We start from the raw sequence: 27398 nt of genomic DNA, 5'->3' as shown, positions 1-27398 counted from the left end.
GTTCATTCTACATTTAAAACCATAATGAAGTACTGATTATACCTTAGGCTCATCTGAAAAACGCCACACAAGTTTTCAGGGTTCATTAGCACAGAAGTACAAAGAGTTATGGTAATGGCATCTCTGAACAAAACAAACATACAGAAAGGGTGAGCTGACAGGAGCTCCAGGGGCTGACCCAGTGGCCCAAGGATGCTCTGATCCTGTGCCATGAGAAAATGTACTGGACCTCCCTAGACCATCCTTTCAGCCTGGGAACAGCCAACCGTCATTTTTAATGAGGAAACTGAAGTCTCTCCACAGTTAGTGTCCCAGCTGTGAACAGAACCCGTTCATAGGCTACTGAGCTACCAGCATGATGATCTGCTTGTTGCTCACAGCTGGCAGGGACTTGGGAGGGACACAATTCAAACAACGAATTTCTGGTCAGTTGGACTTGGCACAGTTCTTACCATCATATTTACTGGGAGCAGTAAAACAAAACAACAACAACAACAGAAAGGTTTAGATCCAAATGGCCTTGAAACCTTCCTCTATGTGGCAGAAGGCAACTTTTTGTAGCCTACTTTCTGGCTGCTGTCAGTACTTAGAATAGCAGTGTCATAGTTTGCTTCTTGCTGCTGTGGTAAACACCATGACCAAAAGCAACTTGTAGAAAAAAATGTTGATTTGGCTTATGTGTCCATAGTGCAGTCCATCACTGAGGGAAGTCAAGGCAAGGACTCAACAGGAACAGAGGCAGGCACCATGGAAGAAAATTGCTTACTGACTTTTTCTCCATGACTTGCTAAGCTTGCTTTCCTATACAACCCAGGACTACCTGTCTGGTGTGGTACTGCCCACAGTGGGCTGGGCATCCCCATATTAATCATTAATCTAAAAAAATGCCCACAGATGTGCCCACAGTCTAGTATGTGGAGCATTCCTCTTTCCAGATAACTCTAGTTTGTGTCAAGTTGCCAAAAAGGAGCCAGCACAAGTAGTAAGAAAATTAGAATACACCTTTTTGGTGTGCATTTATGGTTTGTGTATGTGTGTTCATATGTGAGTATGGACGCATGCGGTGCCAGGATGTATCTATGTAAGTCAGAAGACAACTTTGAATATTGGTCCTCACCATTCATACCATGTTGTTTGGTTTTACGTGTGATCTCCAGGCCAATATTTTCATTTCTCTGCCTCCTATCTCCTGGTAGTGCTATATTGTGATCACACAGACAGACAGACAGACAGACAGACAGACACACACACACACACACACACAGCTGCATTTAGCTTTATGTGGGTTAAGGATTTGAAATCTGGTCATCAGCATTGTACAACAAATACTTTACCCACAGAGCTATTACTTCTGTACCTATAATGTGCTTTTAAAAACAGAATAACAAATTTTAATATTGTTTATAGTTATTATAAATGTTTGAGGTTACCAGAGCAGCCTATTTAAGGTATATTACCTCTGGTGATATTCCAGTGAACTCAAATTGAGAGGAGGTGGAAATGCTCAGGATTCTATACTTTTAATTAGTAATGTGCACATAGTTCATGCAGGGCAAATGGACCTTGGGATAGCCTGAGCTAGAGACTCTGCGAGCATTTCCCACAGATCACTGACTCCACACAGCAATGAGAGGCAGTGGCTTTCCAAAAAAAAAAAAAAAAAAAAAAAAAAAGGTGCCTGTGGGGTGTCATTTAGTCAAATAATTTTAGGATTATACATTTTTTTTTTATTCTAGTGCCTCTTATTCTTTAACTGCTAATATGCCATGTTGTTCACTAGAAGGGATATACAGAACCCAGTGCAACCACAGTTATTGATTAAACTTCCCCCTTAAGTAGGTTTGAACACAAGTACTATAAAGAGCTCAGGAAGATATAAAGGTAGAGAAGCACTGAAGTGGGAACGTGCAACTGTGTACGTGGGGATGGTAGGGTATTTGAGAACACTGTGCTTAAGGCAGGACCAAGGCACAGAAGCCAGAGCATGAGCCAGCCTGGATGGGAGAGCCAAGCTATTACTTGGCAACAGGAAGCCTCAATGATGCCCATCATGAGCTCTGGGTAAACAGCGCATTTGGAAGCAGGAGATATTTGGAGAATGGGGAGTCAGAGTAACTTTTTGGTCCAAAATCATGTATGGACTCTCAGAGAGCTTCAAATACATGAAAGTGTGTGTGCATGCATACACACACTCACACACATACAAACATACACACATGAAAAAATACTGAAGCAGCCAGTACTGCCTGAGAATTTACTTTGTTCCTGGCACTGTTTTACATATTTCACAAGCATCGCTCAGTTAAGGCTTTGTGAAGCAGATGTCACCTAGATTTATTTAATTTACGAGGAAAGGGACTCAGCATGAGTCACACCAAGTCACTGAGCTATTCAGTGGTAGAGCTAAGATTTGAGCTTGGATTGGCTACTTAAATCCACTAGTAGCCTGCTCAGAAGGGTTGGTAGGTGTTTTAATCAGTGTCCTATTTCTGTGGAGAGACACCATGATCGTGGCAACTCTTATAAAGGAAAACATTTAATTGGGGCTGCCTTACAGTTCAGAGGTTCAGTCCGTTATCATCATGACAGGGAGCATGCAGGCAGATGTGGTGCTGGAGAGAAACAGAGTTTTACATCCTGATCTGCAGCCAGAAAGACAGACAGACACTTGGCCTGGCTTGAGCATTTGAAACTACAAAGCCCCATCCCCATAGTGACACACTTCCTTCAACAAGGCCACATCTACTCCAACAAGGCTATGCCTCCTAACAGTACCATTCATTCCCTATGAGCCTGTGGTGGCCATTTAAATCAGTCACAGTAGGTTTGCAGTCGAAGGAGACAAGCTGAGCAACAGAAACTTTTTTTTTTCATTTTAGAGAAAGACAAATGATTACACTGGCAAATATTAAATAATAAGATTTAAGAAAATAAGTCAATATACCCTACTGTTAGGTAAGACCGTAGGAGATTGGTTAGCTACAGCTTTAAATAAAGGGATTTGCTGACATAAATCAAACTCTTGTAATTAGTATTGTTACAGAAATTATGCTATATAAATTATATATATATATATATAATATGTAATTTAAAAAGCCCCATAATTACTATTCACTTTGAAATTTTCTACTTCTATATGTATACTCTAAGGAAATAATTAGAAATGTAGGTGAGTAGCTATGTACAAAGTTGTTCATTTTAAATTTGAATGTGGTAATAAATTAGAAATTGAACACACATGAGTTCGAGAACTCAGAACTCAAAGCTTCCTCTAGATTAAGTCCTGACATTTTCACTTATTTGATATAAGACCTTTGACTAATTTACTAACCACATTGAGCCTAAGGGTCTTCCCATCTGAAAGGAGAGACTGATGTTACCTTACACTAGGCATTGCCTTCAGCAGACTTTTGGAATTTTAGGAAGGATAAGTCTTTGCTGTGTGGAGGTAGCTATCCTGTGCTTACAGGATGGCCAGCAGGGGCTCTGGGCTCTGTCCACTAGAATAATGCCACCAGTTGTGTTGTGACAATTAACTATGTGTCCACACACTGCCAAATATACCCAGCAGACAATCACTCCTTTATAGTAGCATTGGGAATTGATTTAAGTTGAAGATACTCAGGGGCAAAAAGAATCATCTTTTTAATGTCCTTCAAAAAGGACATGTATATATGTATGCATGTTTCTTCTCTACAAAAATATATATCTTTTTATGTAGAAAAGTCAGTAGCTGAAGAGAATAAATGTTCAAGAGTATGAAAGTAAAATAAAACAAGCAAACAACAACAAAACAAAAACAAACTAAAACAATGTTAAGGCATAGCCCGAAAGACAGGCTGAAGAGATGGACTGGGCAAAGGGGAGCATCATCCCAGAGCCAGGAATACAGAGGGGAAGGGCGGAGAAACAAAGCGACTCTGAAGATTTCCCTCCACAGGATATAATGTTGTTATCCCTGTTTTAGAAAACAGTGACGGGCGTGGTGCGCACGCTTTATCCAGCACTCAGGAGCAGAGCAGCGGATCTCTGTGATTCAGCAGCTGGCTACCAAGTGAGCTCCAGGAAGCGAAACTACGCAGAGAAACCTGTCTGAAAAAAAAAAAAAAAAAAAAAAAAAAAAAAAAAAACAGTGACAACAACCACCACACACACACACACACACACACACACACACGCACGCACGCACACACGCACACACACGCACACGTGCGCGCACACACACAGAATTTCTTATTCCCACATTATACAATATATAGACTGAACTAAGAATAAAATGTAATCAGATTTAAGTTCTATGTGCTGAAAACAAAAAAAAAAAAAAACTAGTAACTTACATTGTATTACGACTATCCATGAAGAATAATGTATTTTTAATATTCTATAAATGAAAAACTTTTCATGTGCATCAGACAACTGGCCTGAGTAATTTCAAGGGAATTAATCATGTTGACCAGGCAAATATCAGCTTTTTTTGTCCTGCCTCAGTATCCCTACTTCTCCTTTCTGACCCCTCCCCCTAACCTTTCTCCTTCATGTTACCACCCAAAACCATCATCTCTGGACTATGTCCAGATCCATAACTCCCAACTCATTTTCCCATTATTTATATTAATTCATTAGATTTTCCACAAATATTCCTATTAATCCCAAGTCCTATGTATATAATAAGTTAACAGAACCAGAGGGAGCAGGGCTTGTCTTACTAGAGTATGAAGGACTGTTAAGAAGACATGCACAGACAAGCCAACCCATAAATATTAGCAGCTTGTAGAACAACACACAAGTTACCAGCATAGAAAATCCTGTTTTGATCTAAATCTAATACCCATCATTCCCCAACTGGCCCTCAAAATTTAAACACTGCCTTTTTGCTGTGTGGGAGGCCTTCCTACTTGTTAGGCAGTTATAATACACTGTCTTTATTAATGACCTGTTCCTGAACCACGGCTTCCATTTTATACATCCATGCTGACCACTTGTAGCCTATAAATCTATAATGGTATGAATTTTATACTTGTTCACTTCTGTAGCCCATCATAATCATAATCCTTTCGGCACTTTGCATGGATTGGAAATGTAAAAGTATTAATAGCCTTCACAAGGCTTGGCTGCTGTAACAGACTTAAGGAATTCTGTTACATTTGAAGGAAATTAAAATATAAAGGCTTTACTTCTGGGCTTGAAAAGTTGGCTTCTGGTTGGGCTAAGCAAATCTATGAAGATGGCTTTATCTGTGGGCCCTGTCTCAATTGTCTGTGCTACATTAAAGAGACAAATAAATGATTGGCAAATAATACATTCCTTATCATAGCAAAGAAAGTTGTCTGTCTGATGACCCATGAGTCCAGTGGCTGAGCCACATGGAAAGTGAAGAATGATGATGCTATGGTTGGGAAATTAAAAAATTTTTTCTTGATAAAGATTTCAATGTCAGTTGCTGCTTATTGAGTCTGTTTTATAACATGTTCTAATACTCAAATATAGAAAATTCTTAATGATTAGTTCCTATTTTCATGGAATATCAATTTTAAAGTAGGCTTTTAGTGGAAGCACATAAATGTTACCCAAATTTACGAAAACTTCTTTTCCCCTCATTTAATAGAAGACATATGTTCATAAAAAGTGTTGGTAAAGGAAGTTCCTTGCAACATTCATAGACCTTGACCCTATGATCCTCGCTCAAGTATGTAAGCCTGAGTAGGAAATTCTGTATGGTTAATGTCATACTTTCCAAGATGAACTAACCAAACAAAGGGTGGGCTGTGGGGTGGGGAGGGGGCTCGTTAGTAACAGGCCTGCTTTGCAAGCAAGAAAACTTGAGTTCAGACCCGCAACACCCATGTGAAACGATGACAACTTTGGTGTCCCAGCTAAGGGAGGAGGTGTGGAAACGGGTGGAACCCAGGAGCTGCTGGTCAGCCAGTCTAGCCTACCTGTGAGCCTTAGGTTCAGCGGAAGGCTCTGTCTCAAAAGTGAGGTGGAGAGAGATTGAGGAGGACACCTAACATTGACTGCTGGCCTTCACAGGTGTGCACAGCTGCAAACATGAACACACCACATACACTGTGCACATACACACTTAAGAAGAAAAAAGGAGGCGTACTCTCATATGAAACCGCACCACTGAAGCATGATGGTCAGTGTGGGCTGCAGTCAGGGGGTGGAGTCTGAACAGACTACAGTTCTTTTTACCAGTCCTACAGGAACTCATCCAGAGATTCAGCCATGAAATGGCTTCCTGATAATCCTCAGGATGGGGAGCCGGGAGCTTTGAACCCTGGAATCTGAGGATTTGAAACAATAACACTATTGAGATCCAAGGCAGGGAGGAGAAATAACCTTTCAGATTCACAAAGGGGGTCTTTCACTGCCTGTCAGTGAGGAGAATAACGTGTCTGCACAGGCAGAATCAAGGCCTGCAGCCTGCATAATTATTGCCAAGTATTTGTAATCAGCATGATTCCACGCTGGAGTCAACTCTGCATCCTCAGATACACTTCTACTTTTATCTCAGTGTCTATTTCATTTCCACAATCATCTTTGACTTTTTTTTTAAAGAACTTTAATTCTTACATTATGTTTTCCTTCCCGGATATTCAGTTTTTAAAAATATATTTTTTTGTTTCTTCTCACCAGCTTCCATTTAAACAACACCCTTTACATTTGTTTATGCATTTTAAAATTCTTTTCTTAAAAAGCTGTGCAAAAGTCAGGCTGGGTGGTGGTGGCGCATGCCTTTAATCCCAGCACTCGGGAGGCAGAGCCAGGCAGATCTTTGTGAGTTCGCGGCCAGCCTGGGCTACCAAGTGAGTTCCAGGAAAGGTGCAAAGCTACACAGAGAAACCCTGTCTTGAAAAACCAAAAAGTTGTGCAAAAGACAGTAATGATAGGAAAATGAGGAAGTAACAGAGCAAACATTGAAAGGGCAGAGAATATTAACCCTAATGGAATAGCTCCCCACATTTCTATATGCAAATGCATTCAATCCCTCAAAAGATTTCAAAGCAAAAGTGGGGTAATGTTCTTCAGGATGAGCACATTTTCTTCTCTTACTTCTTGTGAAGATTCCCATTTTTCATATACACATTCATTTTAGTTTACTTCCCAGAGTTTTATGTAACCAATCATACGCATACATTTTAATTTACTTCCTAGCGTTTTATGTAACCAATTATCTTCCAGGGACACTGGTTTTCTTTTAAACACTGGTAATTATGCAGAATGCTTCAAAAGATTTTCAAACAAATTCTTTGGGATAAATATTGAAAAATTCATAAAAATTCATAAAAATAAATGTTTAGGAGGGGAATAGCTGGGCTCCTGGGTCCAACCTCTAAGCCCTGCATTTAACATGCATCACCAGCCTGGCTTCCAGGCAACTATCCCATCAACCACTGGAAGGACTCTAAGCTACTGCTTCCTTACTGCCTGTCAAGACCATTTGTCTCGAATAGGGTTATCGTTACTGTGGTGAAACACCATGACCAAAAGCAAGTTGGAGAGGAAAGGGTTTATTTGGCTTACACTTCCACATTGTAGTTTCCAGTTGAAGGAAATCTGAGCAGGAACTCAAACAGGGCAGGAACCTGGAGGCAGGAGCTGAGCTGATACAGAGGCCATGGTGGAGAGCTGCTTACTGACTTGTTTCACATGGCTAGCTCAGTCTGCTTTCTTGTAGAACCCAGGACCACCAGCCCAGGGATGATACCACCCACAATGGCCTGCCCACCCCTATCAATCACTAAGTAAGAAAATGCCCTCCAGGTCTGTCTACAACCAGATCCTATGGAGGCATTTTCTCAGTTGAAGCTCTCTCTTCCCCAGAGACTTGTGTCAGTTGAGATAAAGCTAGCCAGTATACTGTTCCTTTCAGTATCTCCAAATCTGAAAGCTTGGTGATGATACCTGGCTATTTAAACTTAAAATTCCTGCTTGAAAAGGGTTGTTTGGACCCTATATATAGTGGTGGTTTTATTATTGGTCCTAAATGAATATTTGGTTGATTGCCTACATTTCCTTTTTCCTAGTTAGTAGGGTTTTTATTATTAAAATTATTCTCTTTATTTTTAAAATAAATTGAATAGAAATAATTCTACTTTCAGGATATTTAACTTTCACATATGCTACAAATATTTTACTAATTGCTTTTTTGCCTTTTAATTATATTTTTCCTATTTTTATACATGTATACATATAAGCTCTTATACTTTTATTATTTCCAAGTTTATTATTCTTTGCTTTATATGACCTTACTTCCTTTCAAAGTTGTTTCTCTCTTTTTTAAAACTCGTATTTGTTTGTTTGAGTGCTTTGCTTACATGTATGTCTTACGTACATGTCAGGCACCATATGTATACCTGGATATGGTATGACATATGGATGACATCCTCTGGAAGTTATGGACAGTTGTGAACTGCCACGTGGGTGCTGGGAATGGAACCTGGAACCTATGGAAGAATAGCCAGAGCTCTTAACCACTGAGCCCTCTCTCCACCCTCTATTTCCTGAAGGTTGCTCTCCTTTACTAAAAGTAACATTTCCACTTAAACTGGCTTTTTCTCTTCTTAGGGCAATGGTTACATCTATGATATTTCCTGCCTAGAGTTTTCATTCCTGTTACATTTCAAATAGTGTTAAGATAAGTACTCATCTCTGTTTAGAAACATTTTGGTGTATATTTTCTCATGTAAATAAATAGATGTTTTACATTTAAAATCTGGTAGGCAGTTGTACCTCATCTTATTGTACTTTACTATTCTTAAAAATATTGGACATCTTAAAAATCGAAGGTTTGAGACAACCTTGTATTAATCTAGTCTTTGGCTTCATTAATTCCAGAGTTCAGATAATTGCTACCATTTTTAGCAAAAAGTGTTTTTTAAATTAAGTTAAAATTTTGAAATTAAAAAATTTAAGTTAATTAAAAATGACTTATTTGTATGTGTGGGTACCTGCTTGTCCATATGTATCACATGTCTGCATGTGCTCTTGGAGGTCAGAAAAGGATGTCAGATCCCCTGGAAGTGGAGTTCAGGTAATTGTGAGTTTCTAATGGGTGCTGGGAACTGATCCTTGGCTCTCTACAAAAGCAGCAAGTGCTCTTAACCATGGAGTCATCTTTCCAGCCCCAGTTTGTACTATCTGCACAGAATGCTATTACATAACTAAAAGACTATAGTAAATGTGAATTTTGTATGTACTGGCAAACCAAAAATCTGTGTAACCCTCCATATTGTGTGTATGTTTTATTGCAGTGGTTGGGACCTGAACCTGTAATATTTCTGAAGAATACCTTTCATGTCTAGTGTTTTATTAGATAGACAGTATCTATACATCTTAGGACAGTCTCCCTTTATCCAAAGGGGATTTTTTTTTTCAGGAATTTCAGTGAATAGATAGTACTAACCTCTATGCATATGTTTTCCCTAATGCATACAGACCCAGGATAAATTTTATCAAATGCACACAGTGGGAGATTAACAAATTAATAAGAGAATAGAATATAACAAAATACTGTAATAAAAGTTATGTAAGGTGGTCTCTCACAGCATCTTATTGTGCCTTTGCCTTTACACTTGTGAATGTCTGGAGGCCAGAGGACAACATCAGCTGTCATCCTCAGAAATACTGTCCTCCTTTTGAGATGGGATCTTTCACTGGCTTGGAACTCATCAACTGGGTCAGGCTGGTTGGCCAACAAGCTCCAGGGAACCTCCTGTCTCCTTCCTAACACTTGAATTACTTCCATGCCTGGGCCTTCCTTTGGATTTGGGGATAAAATTCAGGTCCTCATGCTTATGTGACAGGCACCTTACCAACTGAGCCATCTCCCCAGACCAACCTTTCTACTTAAATGAAGCATTTTATAACTTTTCTTTGGCATGCCTGATTGTAGTTCTTATACTTGAACACACTGCAATATCATGACAGTTAACCTGATGGGATGGCTATGAAGTAACTAATGGGAAGTCAGCATATACAGTGTGGATATGCTGGATAAAGGAGTGACTTATGTACCAGGTAGGACAGTGTGGTGTTTTATCATGCTACATAGAGGTAATTATTTCTAGAATCTTCCACTTAATATTTTTATATTGCTATTGCTACAGGTAACTGAAATTGAAGATAATGAGGGACTGAATTATATATATTTTGAATCAAAATTATTTCTTATACCAATTGCATCCCTTTTTATTTTCCTTTTTGTCCAGAGGATGAGCAATGACCGGGAAAGGTTCTAAACTCTCACTACCATAGTGGCTGCTGTGTGGTTATTGCATAATTTGATAACTTCACTAAGGTAAATCAGCCAGAGTTATAAACCTACTTTCTAGTTCCAAAAGAAAGCTCTTCACAATGTTACCTTCAAAATCATAGCCAATGATAACATGCTTTTAAAATAGGCATAAAGAACTGCATTTGGGCCCAGCACTCGGGAGGCAGGGCCAGGCAGATCTCTGTGAGTTCAAGGCCAGCCTGGTCTACAGAGTGAGATCCAAGACAGGCACCAAGCTACACAGAGAAACCCTGTCTCGAAAAACAAAAACAAAAACAAAACAAAACAAAACAAAAAGTAAAAGAACTGCATTTTGGATGGAGGTGTAGCTAGTTGGCTCAACACTTGCCTAACACATCAAGGCCCTGGGATTAATTCCCTGTGTTTACAAGGGGAAAAATGAGATGATTTTATGTTCCAAGAAGGGTTAAAGCATCCCATTTAAAAGCTACTATGAATCATATAAAAGATGTCTGTAGCAGTATGAGAGAAGATATGTCAAAAGAGCTCTGATGTCTGAAACATGAGTTCTCATTCACTAGAGAGAAGTCATTTCATCTTGATCAGAGAAAATAAAAATATACTAATAAACACTACTGACCCTTCAGAAGCCCCATTCCATCACCCATGACCTTGTTTCTGAGCCACATATCCAGTCTCACATAACTCTAGAGTCTAGTTGGCAAGATCAATACATTCAGAAAAATAGAAAATCTAAATCACTTCTCAAAATGTTCTACTCCCAACTGACTGTCTTCTCCAACTGGTTATGATTAAAGTCAGTGGGCTCAAAATCTAGGCATCAATAATTTTCTTTTAATGTCATTTTGGCAAAGGAAAACCAAAGGTTTTATGGTGTTGCAGTGATTTGAGAGATGAGGTATTTTCATAGTCACATGGAATTGGAGTAACCCTTAGAGGCCAGTGTGTTTTCAATCCTTCCTTTTAACTTTCATGCTATTCCTATTAATGTATGCATAAAGTTAGTCAACCAGACAGGGACTCTCTGGAAATCCAAAGAAAATATACTATCATGCTCCTCCAAGAAAAGTGTGGAAAATTATATACATTACTTAAAAAAATAATCCTAATGGAGTCAGCCATTCCCATAACTGCTTAGAGTGTTCTTTTGGTCATGAATTTCAAATATTCAAGAGGGATGTATTGCACAACACCATCCTTTTGGTTCCTTTAATCAACCAATGTCATGACACAAGTTATCAATAAGATCCTGCCCGGCCAGGTGGATGGAGTATTGAGTGGCTACAATGGTCTCTCATACATGGTAGAAACAACAACAGGGAGTAAAGTTCTATCATAAGATGGTACAATGAACCAGCACAGATTCAACATCTGTGCTTTTCAATATCCATCTTGGTGCCATTTGTTTGGCAAAGTCTATCATGGAGAGTGATTGGTGGACATCAGAGGATCACCATTCAGTAATAATAATTAAATTACCATTTGGTGATAATAAGTAACCACGTTTCCCACAGACAGGAGCTGGCCAAGTCCACTAGTCTTGTTGAGAGCATTCAGGAATCACCAGACAAAGTATTCTTAAATGGTGGAAAGCAGGTGCTTGGATAGGACTTTCTTTTCTTGTACACCAAGGCCCTTTGTCATGTATGAAGTATTTCACTGAACTAGAGCACAATACAGATATTGCAAAGGTATAATACTGATTTTGAATATACTATTCAATTGCTCCTTTTCAAATGAAATATAGTCAATCTTACACTTCTCCTGAGGAAGTATGAGACTTCTTTAGTTTAAAAAGACTGAAGTTAGATAAAGTTAATAAATTTTTCATTCAAAGGGTAATAAAAGGAACTTTTTTCTATAATGTAAAACTTTTAGAAGCATTAATATTGGGATCCAGGATTCTCTATGTTTTCATTTGTGTTTCTGTACCAACATCATTAAGAAATCAGACACTCTTTGTTATATTTTATTTCATGCATTTTAGGTTTTTTTTTCCTACTTTTAATTTGCCAAATTTAACAAGAACATTTAATTAAACTCTTTGATAAAGAAATAAAACTTAAAGTTTACTAAATCTCTGGAAATGTCCCTTTAGAGAAGACATTAAATTATGTCGTATTAAATGGCTTCCCTCTTGGACCAAGCATGAGATGAATTTTCCCCTGAAGACCTCAGGTTTGCAGATGGTATTTGTATTAACAAACAAATCGCACAGAAACAAATCGAGTTCTCTGAAACTGTTGCACATTCTATGTGCTGTTTATTCACATTCTCAAAACTGACTCATGTCCTGGATTCTGGCCTTCCTAATGAAGACATGGACTTCTGTGGTCAAGAGCAACTTGTCTAAGGGAAAGAGAGACTCTACCATGAGCAATTTAGAATATCACTATGCCAACAGATAAACATTTTCCAAAGGAAAAATAAGTAATACTTACAAAAGAAAATTTCCCCAGAATAACAGTGATTTTCTTACAAAAGGAAAATGACCGTTTTTTAGGAGCAATAGCAATTGCTGTTCAAAGAGGAATGTACGTGTCAGTGTTTTGTCCTATCATGTGTCCATAATGTAAGTCTATACGTGTTTCTCTCATAGGAACTGCTGCTCTACATATGAAGCATGGAGGATGAGCTCCCAAACTCTCAGCATGATCTAAAGATGTACAGAGCAAACCTGTCACTGAGAAAATGAGCATCAGGGTTGCTCTGGATTATATGTGGGCGTGGGCATGGGTATGTGCTACACTTACTGCATACAGGGAGACGAGTCCACTGTGCTCATCTAAAGACATGTTTATTCAACAGAGTTTGCTTCCCTTGAGATCTGGTTAACATCCTGAATAATAAAATGTCATGTGCTCGGTAAACAATTAGCCTTCTCCAATCTGAAATGAGCCATACTTTACAGCTGGCTCTTGTATAGGGCAGGTATGTAGCCGTAGGGACGACTCTGAACAATCATTCCAGCATGAGAGGGGAAAAAAGAATCTCATGTTGTCCTTTTGAAGACTCCAGATCTATACTCTGGAGACAGCAGAGCTTGCATGCAGTGTTTTCCATTTACACTGAAATCCTAAGCTACAGGGAAATAGCATACAGATGTGCTGTTTGGGATTGGAGGAGATGCTTTCATGCCAGAGCCTACAGTCAGGAATACAATCCCATTTTAGAAGTACTAGCATTGTATTTTTCACAAACTATCACTTATGCATAAATGTAAACAATTAAAAATAAGGCATGGGGTAATAAATATTATCTCCAAAGTATCTATTCTTCAGTTACAAATCAAAACAATGAACACTTGTATTTCTGAGAGCCTCCAACCAATGTCACCTTCAACCAGCAAATGAAGATCCTCCACAGTACCATACCAGATGTTCATGGTGTAGATGGTGACTCTGGAGGCCCTGAGACCTTATAGGGCCGTCAGGCCTATTCTAGAAGGTTTAATGAGCAATAGTTTACAATTTTTGAGTGTGTGTGTGTGTGTGTGTGTGTGTGTGTGTGTGTGTGTATGTGTGTGTGTGTAGGACTAGGTATATGTGTGTGTGTGAATGTCCAATGACAACTTTGGATAGAATTCCTCAGGTGCCATCCATTTTAGTTTGGGACAGAGCCTCCCATTGGCCTATTCTCAACAAGTAAGCTAGGCCCCTTCCTTGCCAGAAAGTCCCAGGGAGCTGCCCGTCTCCATGTCCCTAGTGTGGAATTACAAGTATGCTCTACCATGTCCAACTTTTTACATGGGTGCTGGGGATTGAATTCAGGTCTTTGTGCTTGTGTGGCAGACGCTTTACTGGCTGAGCTGTTCTCCTCCAGCCCCAATTTTTAAATTTTAATCACTACTTGCATTTAGTGAGTTGAAAAATCAGTAAACTGTATCCACTGTAGCTTTTATGATCCAGAAGAGCTTGCTGAAGCTAGACACGACAAATGAGTGACTCTTGCCACAGGATTTTTTTTTTTCCTGGACTATGTGTGTGTATAATTTTATCAACACGTAAGCCATCCATGAGCTCCCAGAGAAAGAGACAAATCACGAATGCTTCTCCTGTGGGCAGAGTTAGTGCTACCCCCAGCGTCCGCAGCTGGCTCCCTATTAGTGTACCCACAATTAACCCGGGGTGTGGGTGACTTTCAAAGTGCTCAGGTTGTTTTGTTTTCAGATAACACAACACTCGACGTTCTAGATAGAGATTCGATGTGATGCAAATAATCAAGATAGAATACTTAGCAGTTCAAGAACCCATAAGAATTAAAACATGGGTTTCACATCTTGTCCAAATATTTGTCACTAAGTACTGCAGTATTAGCTAGAAATACTATCTTTCATTTTTGTGGGAAAAGCCTTTAATATATTTTTTTAAGTTACCTGCTTTTCCCCCTTAAAGTGGTCTATAAATAATGCAGTGCACCTCTTTCCTTCTTCACAAATGCTGATCTCCTACATTTCTGGCAATATTTTAACTTTATTAAATATTATTGCCTGGGTCATGAGCAGTTATATCAGTGTATAAATTTATGAAGTGACACATTTTTTAGTGCCACCCATCTATGTCAATTTACTCCATAATAACACATTCCATCAAATTAAACTGCAAAATATCTCCCACATTTGTTTTACATTCTATACATATGGCGTATGAATAGCAAAATTTTGATGAATTCCAGCTGCTTTAAATATGCAGGCCAACTCTTATATAACAGATTCTTTTCAATTCTTATTGTATTCACTGAGGCCCATTTTAAGTGGGCCACCTGGTAGAATAAAGAACCAATGTATGAAGGAAAACCCAGCAAAATAAAACAAAAACCACTCTGCCTAACTTAAGGCTACTTTCTCCATCTATATTGTTCTTATGTTTCTAAATAAGAGGGAAATAACTCTAATCTTTTGGAAAAATTACATTAAAATTTAACCAAGTTAGCAACTCTACAAAGCACCAGTTGCTCATTTATCTATTGTAATAAGATCATTAAAATAACTTGCACCATTCTCGTGTGCTGCCCATTTTCATCAACATATAACGCACAGTTTGGTCTCCCTTGCCCGATCGGCACATTCTTCCCACTTCCATGCAGCTGGAATTCATCAAGGATGTAGGAGCCAAGTCAAATGTTGACCCCACCCTCCTCCATCCATTTCAAGGCACCTTCAAAGCCAGTGCATGGATCTAGTTCAGTTTTGCCAACAAAGCCTGCTATACTGCTATTTAAGACTTCAGTTTGGGCGTTTTATAACTGCATATTAACATGCACACTTTGATTTGGGGTCAGAAACTTCAGTTGTCCCGAGTTTCATCAGGCGAGCCATACCCTTTTGTGACAAATCCTCCTCATTCAACCTTTTTGCCTTTGCTCTCGGAGTTGGCCTCTGTCTTTTGAGCAAGCTCTCTGACATGCCCTATAACCAGCTCTGAAAACACATTGTTATTTCCTTTCCAAAAGGTCAAACAGAGCAGCTGCTGTAGCCATCCACACACATTGCCCCCAAACATTTGCATGCCCCATATAATCCCTGTACGACAGCAGAAGGTGGCCATTCCAACGTGCACAGAACCACTCTTGTCAAGACACATGCAGTAGTGGGGGCTGGGGAGACAGCAGAGCTCCAAGAGGGCAGAAAACTTACTTTGTTGCTTCCCTGTGCATGCAGCCACAAGGAAGGAAAAAAAGAGAGAGAGAAATATGTTAAACACAGGTTTAGTTTAAAATTATGAAGTTTTTCTTGCTAGATCAGAATTCAAATGAATAAGTGAACTCCTCACTGACATGCCATTATTGTATATCCAGAGCTCACGCACAAGTCAAAGAATCCACGAAGGGTAAGTGAAATCATGAGTTAACAAGAGCAGAGCCTCCCCCGCCCTTTACTCAGAATACTTGGGGTATGGGAACCAAGCCAGAAAGAATTGGTTTGAATCGGTAATAAGTGAACTGCTAGCATAAAAGGCAGAGAAGTTAGCGTGCTAGCTGGCCTGCCTTTCCTGACAGCCCCTCCTCCAACAGGCCGAGCAGTGGAAAATTTCATCAGCCAGTACGTTTTTTGAACAAGCACTGCATCCTTGGTTTCAAAGAAGGTGGAATTAAAATTAAAAAAAAAAAAAAAAAAAGGAAGCAAGTGTTGAGGAAAGGAGTGGGTGGTTTGGGGTAACGGAGGAAGCAGAGCAAGTTACAGCCTCCGTCTGGGCCATTCTATTCTTTGGTAAGTTACGAGTTTGTGTCTTGGGTTGGCATGGGAAGTCAAGACTGTATAGCAGGGCCCCGGCCAACATAAACACGAGTCCTCATTCAATAAAATGAATCTGGAAAGGTTAGTCACAAAAATGTAGACATTTCTAAAAGCAACAACTGTGTGTGGAGACGGAGCAGCCAGTGGCGAGTGGCAGCCAATGACTCTCCTGTTGCAAACTGAAGCTGTGAGCGTATGATTTACATCAAACAATTTAACTCACATATGGCCTAAAAAAATAAAACGGTGATTCATGACTCCCAGAGCAGCCCGAGTCCTCGCAAGGTCAGATCCTGTGGGGGAGACGTGATGGGATGTGAGCCTGGAACAGATCTGAGCTCTCTTCTCAGGGGTCGAGAAAAAAAATGTCTCACTGAGATGTGAGGTTGCAGAGAGCTATGAGAGAAGTGTGTGGATCAGAGGGGAAGACTGGGAACAGGAATGGACCAGCTTAGAGAGCTGGCATTTCCATTTAGGTTGAGGATGTGAAGGGGGAAAAATACACAAAGAAATATTCTGGGAGAGTGGGAAGGCAATGATCCGGGAGAGGCTTTCCTTGAGCTCGGTGCCAGGTGGTGACCTTAAGGAAACCATCTCTTCCAGGGATCACTGCAGCCGTCATATTTAACAAGGAAAATATAAAGGCACTGATAAAATCATGTAGAGAAGTTTCTTAAGCATTGTGGGTTGCCACAGTACAGTTATTAACACACCAACTTATCAGACACATAAATAATGACAAGAATGAATGAAGAAAAAAAGTAAACAAAACAAAGCCCGAAGGAATCCTTCCTGAAGATGATGCCAATTTTTCAAAAAGGCAGTAAGGCCCCACTGGGAATTTTACTATGAGTAGAAGACTGTTTTAGAGGATAATAGGACCCTGGCTCCCCTAAGAAGAGCACTATTGCTGAAAATACCTCAGACAGATGGAGTTTATTGCATTCCACAGCAGAGCAGCTTTTGATCTAGCAAACTGGTTTCAGGAATTCAACCAAGTATTCCTACACACTAGGGAATGACTAGCTTCCCCACTCAGTGGCAGATGGCTCAACGTGTAGCAGCAACAATGATGTAACTGTGTAGGCTCCCTGGTCCTAAATAAAAGAAACACAGAAGTGGAGGATGTGGTGTGCTTGGCCCGTTACTATTTCATTCAAAAAAATTAGCTCCCAATCATCTATTTGGTGAAGGGCATGGCAGTCCTGGATGGTGGATGAGGTTTTAGAATGCTCTCCACTGCTCTAGTTGACAATAGCATTTCTTTAAACACTTGAAAGTATTTTTCCACCAAACGGTGAATAGGACCTTTGGAATTGGACACACAGCTGTACAAGTTCTGGGTGTAGCACTGCTGGGGGAAAAAACCATGTGGAGTGGGGTGTTAGATCTTCCCGCTCCTCCACAGACTGTTGAATGACAATGTATGAGTGGCCATCACATTTGTAAATGTTTGTGGAAGTCCATGGCCATTGCTCTTCTTCCTACTTGGGAAGACACAGGGACCCTTTCTTTTAACTATTTTTTGACATAGAGGAAAGTCATTGTAGCATCTTCTAAAAATAACTTATTTCTGAGGTGTCAAAAGGACCTTAGTGGAAGATGGTTTCATCCTACAAGGGGTTTGAAAAACATTGGTTATAGCTGCAGAGCCCCCACTTCACGGGGAAGCTGGCAGTCAGAGTCTTTCACCTTCTACCATTTTATGTTAAGCTTTTGAAGAAGCTGTTCACGCTGGTTCACACTGGAGGATATATAACAGAAACCTCTGTATAGAAATTGTGTGTGTGTGTGTGTGTGTGTGTGTGTGCATGTGTGTGTGTGTGCACATGTGTGTTTTGCAGGGAATAGGAACCTCTTAAAATGCTTGGAGGTTTCTTAACTGACTTTGCACCAAATTATTTCCAGGGCAAGCCTGGATCTCACATTGCCTTTTTCCCATGGCTGGAGGGCCAGCTTCTAAGAGCAGGCATGAGGCTACTGGGTTGCCCGACAGCCCTAGGGTAAGCTCTGCCCTCCTGACTCAGCCTTGAAGGTTGGTCTGCCCCCCAGGTATTCCCAGGACTCCCTCTAAACAACTAGACTTCCTAGACAATGGTGAGAAATTTCTCTCTAACACAGTCAAATCCACTAACAATTTCCAAAGACAACTGAATCATAAAATTGAGAACTGCAGTTTTGTACGCACATCCAGGATGCCAAAGAATAATAAAGCTATGCTGCTGTGAGCATAGACACCAGCTGAAGGCATGCAGCTTGTTGTAATGCACCAGAACCCTCTTTCTGAGGAAGGTGCTGTTCGGAGCTTAGAAAAGTATAAATGACTGGAGAGTTAGTCGAGGTGCTAAGTCACAGGGCAGTGTCAGGATTTAAACAAAGAATGGATTCGCTTCCATGTCTACCCCACTTTCCTGCACAGTTCATGTTTCAAATAATTTGAATTTGGAATTCCTTAATGCCATATTGAAAGCCAACAATATTGTGCCCCAAAGTCGTGTTTATCAGATCATGCTACTCAGATCAATTCACATGTATTTATAATCAAATTTATGAGAAAAGGGTTATGCACACGTGTTGGTAAAATAGTCTTTTGAGAGTTTTAATAAATTCTTAACCACTAGTACATACACACAATTTGTATCTTATTCTGAACAGTTAACTAGGCATTCCATTAAAAACATCTTTATTTTGAAACTGTATAAAGTCCTGTATTCTTAGCATCATACAGTTTTATAGTGGTTATAACTTCAATTTAATAGCCAAAGGAAGCAAAATTACAAGAAATAAGGGCAGAGAAGAAGGCCTTGTTGGCAAAGTACCTGCCACATTCTCATGAAGACCTAAGTTCAGATGCCTGGAATTCGTGTAAAGCCTTGGTGTGATGGTGCAGGCCTGTGATTACAGTGATGGAGATGTGGAGACAGGAGGATTTCTAGGTCTGGCCGAGCCAGCTAGTCTAGGTGAGGTAAGCTCCAAAGAAGAAAAAAAATGGTTAGAAAAGGAAAGGAATGCAAAAAGGAGGATGCATTTTCAAAAAGAAAATCCCCAGAGACATGATTTAGGAGACAAGAAACAAGGTCATGAAACATTTTGATATGAGTGACAGAGAATCAACTGTTACATGGAGACAGCAGAAACTAGAGTGGTGATATTATTTAAAATGGACACATAAAATCATAACAAACTAATTGGCCTCAAACATCATTTTATTCAAAATTATACACATGCTTGAAAAATGATGGAAATAGAAACTTTTTTCCAGGATGGGGAGACAGATGACTCAGGCATACACACTTGCCTCGCAACCATGAGGACCTGAGTTCAGATCCCTCAGAATTTAAATAAACAACCAGGCATGGTGGTACACATGTCTGTTACCTAGCAAGACAAGACAGAGGGCAGATACAGACAGACAGACAGACCCGTGGAGGCTCACAGCCAGCTAGCCTGGTCCAATTGGTGAATTTCCAGGCCAATGAGCAACCCTGTCTTAAGCAAAAGGAGGGAGGCATCTGAGGTCCAGCTACCCCACGTTGTCCTCTGACCTCCACACACATACACACACCATGTGCATACATACATGCACACCGTATACAGATACATGCTCACAAATGTACATATCCAGCCACCCACATTATCACTCCTCCCCTCCCTGCAACACACACAGCTTATAAATAAGATTCTCTCCCCAGTCAAATAGAGGCGTCTGTATAGAAAACAGAGCTATTTCTCTACCAGGAAAGTAACTGACTGGTTTGTTAGTGACTCAGTGGTTTGTTGCCATGAAAGCAAAACATACTATTCTGAAGTTCTAAAATTTTGCTTAATGATATCAGTCTTTAGGTGAATCTGATTTCATAATTTCTACATTAGGAAGAACTACCGAAAGCTATCACTTCTAGATGTAATTGAGTATGTTCTCATATGGAATCTGCAGCTGAACACCCGACTTGATGGATCTCAACAGTTGGCCGCGATCAGACATCAAGGGCCAGGCAACTCTTTGAACAGGACCTGAGGGACTGCACGGCATACACGAAACACCAGCACTACTCTTGAAGAAAACCGAGAAAAGCAACAGTTGGTACACACTGCCAACTCTAACTTCCTGTTTTGTTTTTTGATGTGCAGTCCATATCTACTCGTCTCCATCTCCTAAGTGATTGGCCCAAGTATGCGCTGGTAAGCACATGAAGATTCCACCCAAAGAGTCAAAACAAACTGTGTAGCACAACTCTAAATTTGCCTAAAGTGGAGTATTAGAATAAAACATAGAAGATATTTTTCAGATTGCCTTCTTGTTGTATAGCTAAGGATGAGCCCATGAATATATAGATTTATAAAAGTAATTTTTAAAAGTTTTATAAAAGCTCATGGGCAGATAAATGCTTTTTCTTTTCTATGACAGTTTTCCCCTAACAAACATATATCACATAATTTCTCTAATTATTTCACTTAAAAAAGGATAATTTGGCCGGATGGTGGTAGCACACGCCTTTAATCCCAGCACTTGGGAGGCAGAGGCAGGCAGATCTTTGTGAGTTTGAGGCCAGCCTGGGCTACAGCGTGAGTTCCAGAAAAGGCACTAAGCTACACAGAGAAACCCTGTCTCAAAAAAAAACACAACAACAACAAAATAAACAAACAAACAAACAAAAGGAAAGAAAAAAAAAAAGAAAGATTACTGCAAGTTTGAAGCCAGCCTGGGCTACATGGTAAATGTCAGGGTAACCTGTGCTATAGAGTGAGACCTCATCTCAAAAACAGGAAAAGACACACACACACACACACACACACACACACACACACACACAAAACCCACAGAAACAACCTCCAAAAAAAGTATAATTTACAAAGTCATGATCTAAAACATACTTAGATGTAAGAAAAATATACACAAATGACATACAAACACATAGACATTGATATACCACTAAGTATACCTGGAAATTAGAAAACAGAAAAAAAACCCACAATCTCACTAGGCTATAATATATACAGTGTTTGTGTGTGTGTGTGTGTGTGTGTGTGTGTGTGTGTGTGCATGTGTGTATCTGTATACATTCATGTGTATGTTCCTGTATGTTTGTATATGTCAGAGGTTGGTGTCGAGTGTCTTCAATGATGGCTTTCAACCTTATTTTTGAGACAGGGTCTCTCACTGAACCTGACCCTTGTGAACTTGGCTAGACTGGCTAGCGAGAAAGCCCCTGGGATCTTCCCTTCTCTAACTCCTAACACTGGAATTCCAGGTGTAAAACACTAATGCCTTGTATGTGGATTCTGTGGATTCAAATTTGGGTCCATGTGCTTATACAATGGGAGTTTTACTAACTGGACAATCTTCCCGGGCCCTTGTACAATAACCTTCACTGGTTGCCAAAAGTAGTAGTTAATAATGAAAATGATAATGATCATCATAATTATTTTATACATCGAAAATAAGAGTGCTCCCTTATGCATGTGTCATTTTGTGTTTTCTGTGCATTATCTTACTGCATTGCTGACCACTTTACAGAGGACTTACCACCATGCATTTTAATAAAAAAAATCTCTGTGTATGTAAACATACTACAATTAATGTGCAATATTGGAAATATAATGATTTATCTAGATAAGTGTCACCTGGAATTTTGAAAAGAGTACTGATATGAAAGTCTTGAGGGGAGGATATGCCTGTGGGAATCTGTATGCACACACATGAAAGAAGTTGGTCAACAATATAGAAAATGAGACAGACATATACCTGGATACCTTACCGTCAAGAACGCATATTTATCTTCTCTTTAGAGGGCATAGAGCATGTTTGGAAGATTCATTGCTTTAGGTATTAATTAGAGAGGTGTAGAATGGAGAGGGGTCTATGCTTGAGCCAAAATATGAGGGGGACACATTTTTGTACAAATCTTGATGCTGTCCCTGAAACTTCATTGAGTTCCAGTGTGACGCCATGGACATGAAGCTCCCCATACCCTAAGAGTTCCAATTATCCTTCATTTCAGCCATATGTCAGATTTTGTCTTGAAAAAACTTGTATCCTACCCTGAGCCTAGAAGGGATCCCACTGTGCATGATCAGTCCTAGACACAGACAGAGAGCCAGGTAGGCACTGTGAGGGCATGCTGCATTTAACTCCTCAGGGATGAATCTTAGCCAGTTAGTTCTGAGAAGAGACATGGATTCATAGCAAGATTTAGGGAGCAGCATGTGGGTGGAGAGGATGGAAAAGAAAGGGATGGAGAAAAAGAGAGGGAAGGAGAGGAGGAGGGGGAGGAAGAGAAAAGGAGGGAGAGAGAGGGAAATGTGAAAGGCTGGCACACTATGTTAGTTGGTGTGAGCAGACAATGGAGGGACTTCTGAAGTCTAATTTTAGAGATGTCTGTGTAACATTACACTTTGTAAAGAGCACAAAGACAAGGCCTGTTTATTAACTTGAAGGAGAGAAGTGTCTCCTAGACACTTGAAGTACATTAATAAAGATAAGTGGGAAGAGCTAGGTATTTTTTTTCTGTTCTTCACACTCATTGTGACATTACCCAGAGCTTGAATCAGACATAACTAGGGATACAAGTAATACTGACACAGTAGAAGAAGCCTTTATAAAAATAAGTATGCTTTAAAATATAAATATAAAATATTATTATGATGAATGATAGTACACTAGTTTTATATCAGCTGTGGGATAATGTATAGAAGACATCAGATTTTTAAATAGAATTAAAATCTTCCTAAAAGCACATTATGTTGAAGCAGAATGGGATATTTTCTTTAGCAAACGTACCGAGTAGCTTTTGGAGAAATCTGATGGAGAAAAAAAAGCATCAAAAATATCAAAGTAAAAAGAATAAGGCAGAATCCATAAAAAGAGGCCAAATTAAGTTTTTTTTTTTTTAAAAAAGAGGTAGTTGTTTTGCTAACTTACAGAAATGAATGCATTTTCTTCAATGTGGTGTGCAATGATGTTTTTTAAGATAAGAAATATATTCAACTTACTAAAGATTTATCTGGATAGACCCCAGCTCTTAGCAGAGATGCTTTCCAGCTGTCCACATCCTCCTGGGAATCACAGGCCAACTCCAGGAAACGATAGTCTTTGTATACATTCCTGGAGTTAAAAAAAAAATACATGCATTTAGCTAAGAACCAAATTCAAAATGATCTCAGATCTCTGCAGACACCGATGACCATTCCAAAGGTTAGTTCCCTGAAAACCGCTAGATGTGAGCACAAACCTCTCACTGTATTTTAAAATAACAAGCCAGCTCCGATGTGTACTTCTCACAGGATTCTTTTTATAAATCATACAGTGAAGATCTCAGTTATTTACAGTGCTAAGATTTAAACTAAAGAGCCTGTAGAAAGAGGACATCAATTTGTAAATAAAATTACAATCTTTCTCTTGGTCCAAGAGTGCAGAGGAAGGAGCTCCGTGGCAGGACCTTACCTAGCACGAGTGAGACCCTGTGCTCAATTCCTGGCTCCACGAAAACACAGGCAAAGGAAACACTGGGGATATGTGCTGATAGGCAGCTGTGCTCTGGAGAAAGCACTTGCCACTTTCCAATAATTAGGTCAGTTTTCTTACTAAATAGCTTATAAAACTTGGGAAAGTACAGTAATAATCCTATAAATCTAAAAAACAAAACAAAACAAAAAGTCTATGACTTGGCTGTAGTCAGAGAACAGATGCTCCTCTAGGTGTGAACAGCCTAGTACTGACAGGTGAGGTGCCTTTTGGTGTCGTCATAACTAGGACAATGCTGGAGTTTTATATTTTCTTCCAGATAATAAAACAACACATAGTATGTAATAAATACCAACATTTTAAATTTGGAAACCAGACAAAAGAACAAGAATAAGGATAAGCATTCAGGTTCCACTACTTATAGATAATCTTGTTTTCTTATAATTTTCCATTCTGAATATTTTTGGACATCCCTACCAGGTCAGCTCCTCTTTCATGCATTTTCACACTCTTCCTCAACTTTATTTCCTTTCCATCTCTTATCAAAGTTCTGATCAGAATTAAATATTTTTCTCTTCTTTGTCCTCTACTCTTTCCTTGCACGCTGCTCCCCTCCTCTCTGTGATCATTCATACACACCCTGTCTTTGTTATTTAGTATGCCGAACATCTGTTTTTCCATTCAGCTGGCACACATCATGAAGACAGTGAGTGCACCATGTTTATGCTCATCATTACATTCCCCAGAGCATTTTGAAAAGATAGTGACTTAATTTTACCCCATTTCCTCTCCACTCTCCACTCAGGTGAAATATATCCTCTTTTCTCAAGTCAAGCCAATATTAGGATTGGTGCATAGGCAGTAGAATGGCATGTGAGCGAGATAGTTTTCTTACTCTGGGCTGGACAAGAGCTTTGTGCCCAGAGGAATGCAGCATGGAGCAGACCATTCAGAATACTGTCCCTTAATGATGGCAGAACTGTACAGTGCGCCTTATCCTCTGCTCCTAAGGAGCCAGGCTTGGGGAGCAAGATTTCTCTACGCCAATGCAGAAGAAAGTCTCCCACCCTATGTCTCTGTAGATAAATGGTACTCCGGGACTATTTCTCATCCCTGATGACTGCGATGTTGTCTCTAACTTTCCATGTTCATGAGAACAGTTCACTCCAAGCACCCACAGTTGAACCTATGCCACAATGAACAAATCAAAACAAAGGCACAAGCAGATCTAACAGCCAGAGAGAGAAAGAATGGAGGAAGCTATCGGAAGGAAGACTTTGGGAAAGCAGAAAGAAGAATAACAAGGACTCAACAAGGTGCATGGACCGATTTCCTGGAATTGAGATGATTGACCTTTGTTGAGATTAGAATTTGAAATTTTGAAGATTTAGTGATGGAAACAACCTAAATGCCCCTCAACTGATGAATAGACGATGAACATTTGGTATATATGCACAGTGGAATACCATTCAAAGAATAACAAAAACATGAAACTTGTGGGGAAATGGACAGAACTAGATAATATACTGAGGTAACTCAGATACAGAAAGCCAAACACCACAGTTTCTCTTATTGGTGGATCCTATCTATGCATCTTTAGAGGTTAATATATTACTTGGAGTAACTGGAGATACCAAGAAAGTAAAAAGGGACCATGAGGTGGGGGTGACAAGCTCTAGAGATAGGAATAGTAGGATACAGGTGCTGTGAAGGGCAGAAATGGAAAAAGATGGGCTGGAAGACTTACCTGGGAGATGGGGAAGGGAGTGCAACATCGAGGGATAAAAAGGGGGGCAGATAAATAACACTTAGGATGTTTGGAAAAAATTATATTACACACAACATTTACAAAAATCAGTTAACATTTAGACAACATTACACACACAATACCAGACTTGACAAACTTTAAAAATCACATTCTTTGCTCACAAACAAATGATTGTAGGAAGAAGAGGGAGAAGAGAAGAAAGAGGAGTGAGTTTCTAAAGAAAAGTACAAACCAGGCATGGTGGCGCACACCTTTAATCCCAGCACTTGGGAGGCAGAGGCAGGGGGATCTCTGAGCTCGAGGCCAGCCTGGACTACAGAGTGAGTTCTAGGACAGCCAGAGCCACACAGAGAAACCCTGTCTTGGAAAAAAAAAAGATAAAAAAGCAAACTTGAACCATATACTCATGGATAGCCCTTATATCACAAACAAAAAGAGAATATGACTAATATAGAGGGTAATAAAATCTAAACACTTCCCACCTACACAGGGGCACAGTGCAAAAGATGTTGGAAAGTGGATGGCCCTAAATATCTTACTATTTGGGAAGGAAAAGTCAGTGTTTCTCTATGGAAATCTTAGAAGATCGAGGAATCAAAGCAGATGATTCATGTAGATTAAGATGACTGATGAAGTGGACAATAAAAATGACACAAAGGACAGACACATCCACAGGTGTTTTCCCAGTAGTTATTACACATAATCCTAAATATGGGGGAAACAGGAGAAAAAGGTGTGCAATTCCCAAAGAAAAAAGGAAGGGTTCACAGCTACAAATACAGAACAAACTGAAAAAATATCAAAACCAGATGTCATATGCAACCTAATAGTGAGATATCAGAGTATGTAAGAAATTAATAACACCCTAGTATTCCTCATTATCCAAATTTACTCAGAATCTGACTATGCAAAAACATAAGAAAACACATACAAAAGGCCAGTGAGATGGCGCAGAGGGTAAAGGCACTTACTGATCAGCTTGGTGACCCAAGGTCAAACCCACATGGTGGAAGGAGAGAGATGACAGCCAAAAGGTGTCTTCCAAACTCCACATGCACACCATGGCAGGCAATGCCCCCTCCCCACATACGCATACATACATATGTACACACATAAAATAAAAATAATTTAAAAAACCACAGCACTATGATTAAATGTGTCCCTTTGTTTAAAAGGCCATTACTAAATTCAGGATACACAAAAATCAACTGAATTTCACAATATTAACAATAACATAGAAACTGAAATGGCAAATGTAGGAGTAAAGCCTTTGAAATGTGTAGAAATACTTAATTTGGTTACATGGTACCCAAAGCTGTGATAAGGTGGTCGGTAGGTGTAGACATTCGACAGATAGTTAATACCCAGAAGCACTGAATAGCATCTTTAAATAACTCTGTGAATTTTGTAACTTAATAGTGACTTTCCATCAAATCTTTAAAAATTTTCTTCATTGAAAAGGTTGACCACCTTTAGTCTAAATGACGCTCTTTGTCTTAAAATCATTATTGATAGTATAAAATAGAACCCAACATTTTATTATACATCACTTCAATAGCTTCTCACTTTTATTTGCATTTATCTAACTTCCCCATCTTTTCTTTCTCTTATTTTTTGTTTTTTGTTTTTTTTTTTTTTTTGGCTTTCCCCCAACTTTTATCTATTTTGT

General features: G+C 39.5%; 1 protein-coding gene and 1 long non-coding RNA gene across 9 annotated transcripts in view; one reads left to right on the top strand and one right to left on the bottom strand.

Moving 5' to 3' along the window:
* Dnm3 (dynamin 3) overlaps positions 1-27398 on the bottom strand; it is a 500231-nt gene that overhangs the window by 75992 nt on the left and 396841 nt on the right. For 4 of the 8 annotated variants that reach the window (XM_037211326.1, XM_028864441.2, XM_028864444.2 and 1 more), the window contains 2 exons: positions 23490-23601; positions 15897-15908 (listed from right to left, as the gene is read on the bottom strand). In XM_037211326.1, the coding sequence (XP_037067221.1) occupies positions 15897-15908; positions 23490-23601 (124 nt within the window). The remainder of the gene's footprint in view (positions 1-15896; positions 15909-23489; positions 23602-27398) is intronic. The other 4 variants (XM_037211327.1, XM_028864442.2, XM_028864445.2 and 1 more) reach the window with 1 other exon arrangement.
* Positions 10044-13134, top strand: LOC119089158. The gene is made up of 2 exons (XR_005093016.1): positions 10044-10303; positions 12861-13134. It is a non-coding gene; the product is annotated as an uncharacterized LOC119089158 (long non-coding RNA).

The sequence above is a fragment of the Peromyscus leucopus genome, chromosome 15, assembly GCF_004664715.2.
Source record: "Peromyscus leucopus breed LL Stock chromosome 15, UCI_PerLeu_2.1, whole genome shotgun sequence".
Lineage (NCBI taxonomy): Eukaryota > Metazoa > Chordata > Mammalia > Rodentia > Cricetidae > Peromyscus > Peromyscus leucopus.
Note: the sequence above shows the minus strand (reverse complement) of the source record. Positions and strands in the feature narration are given on the sequence as shown.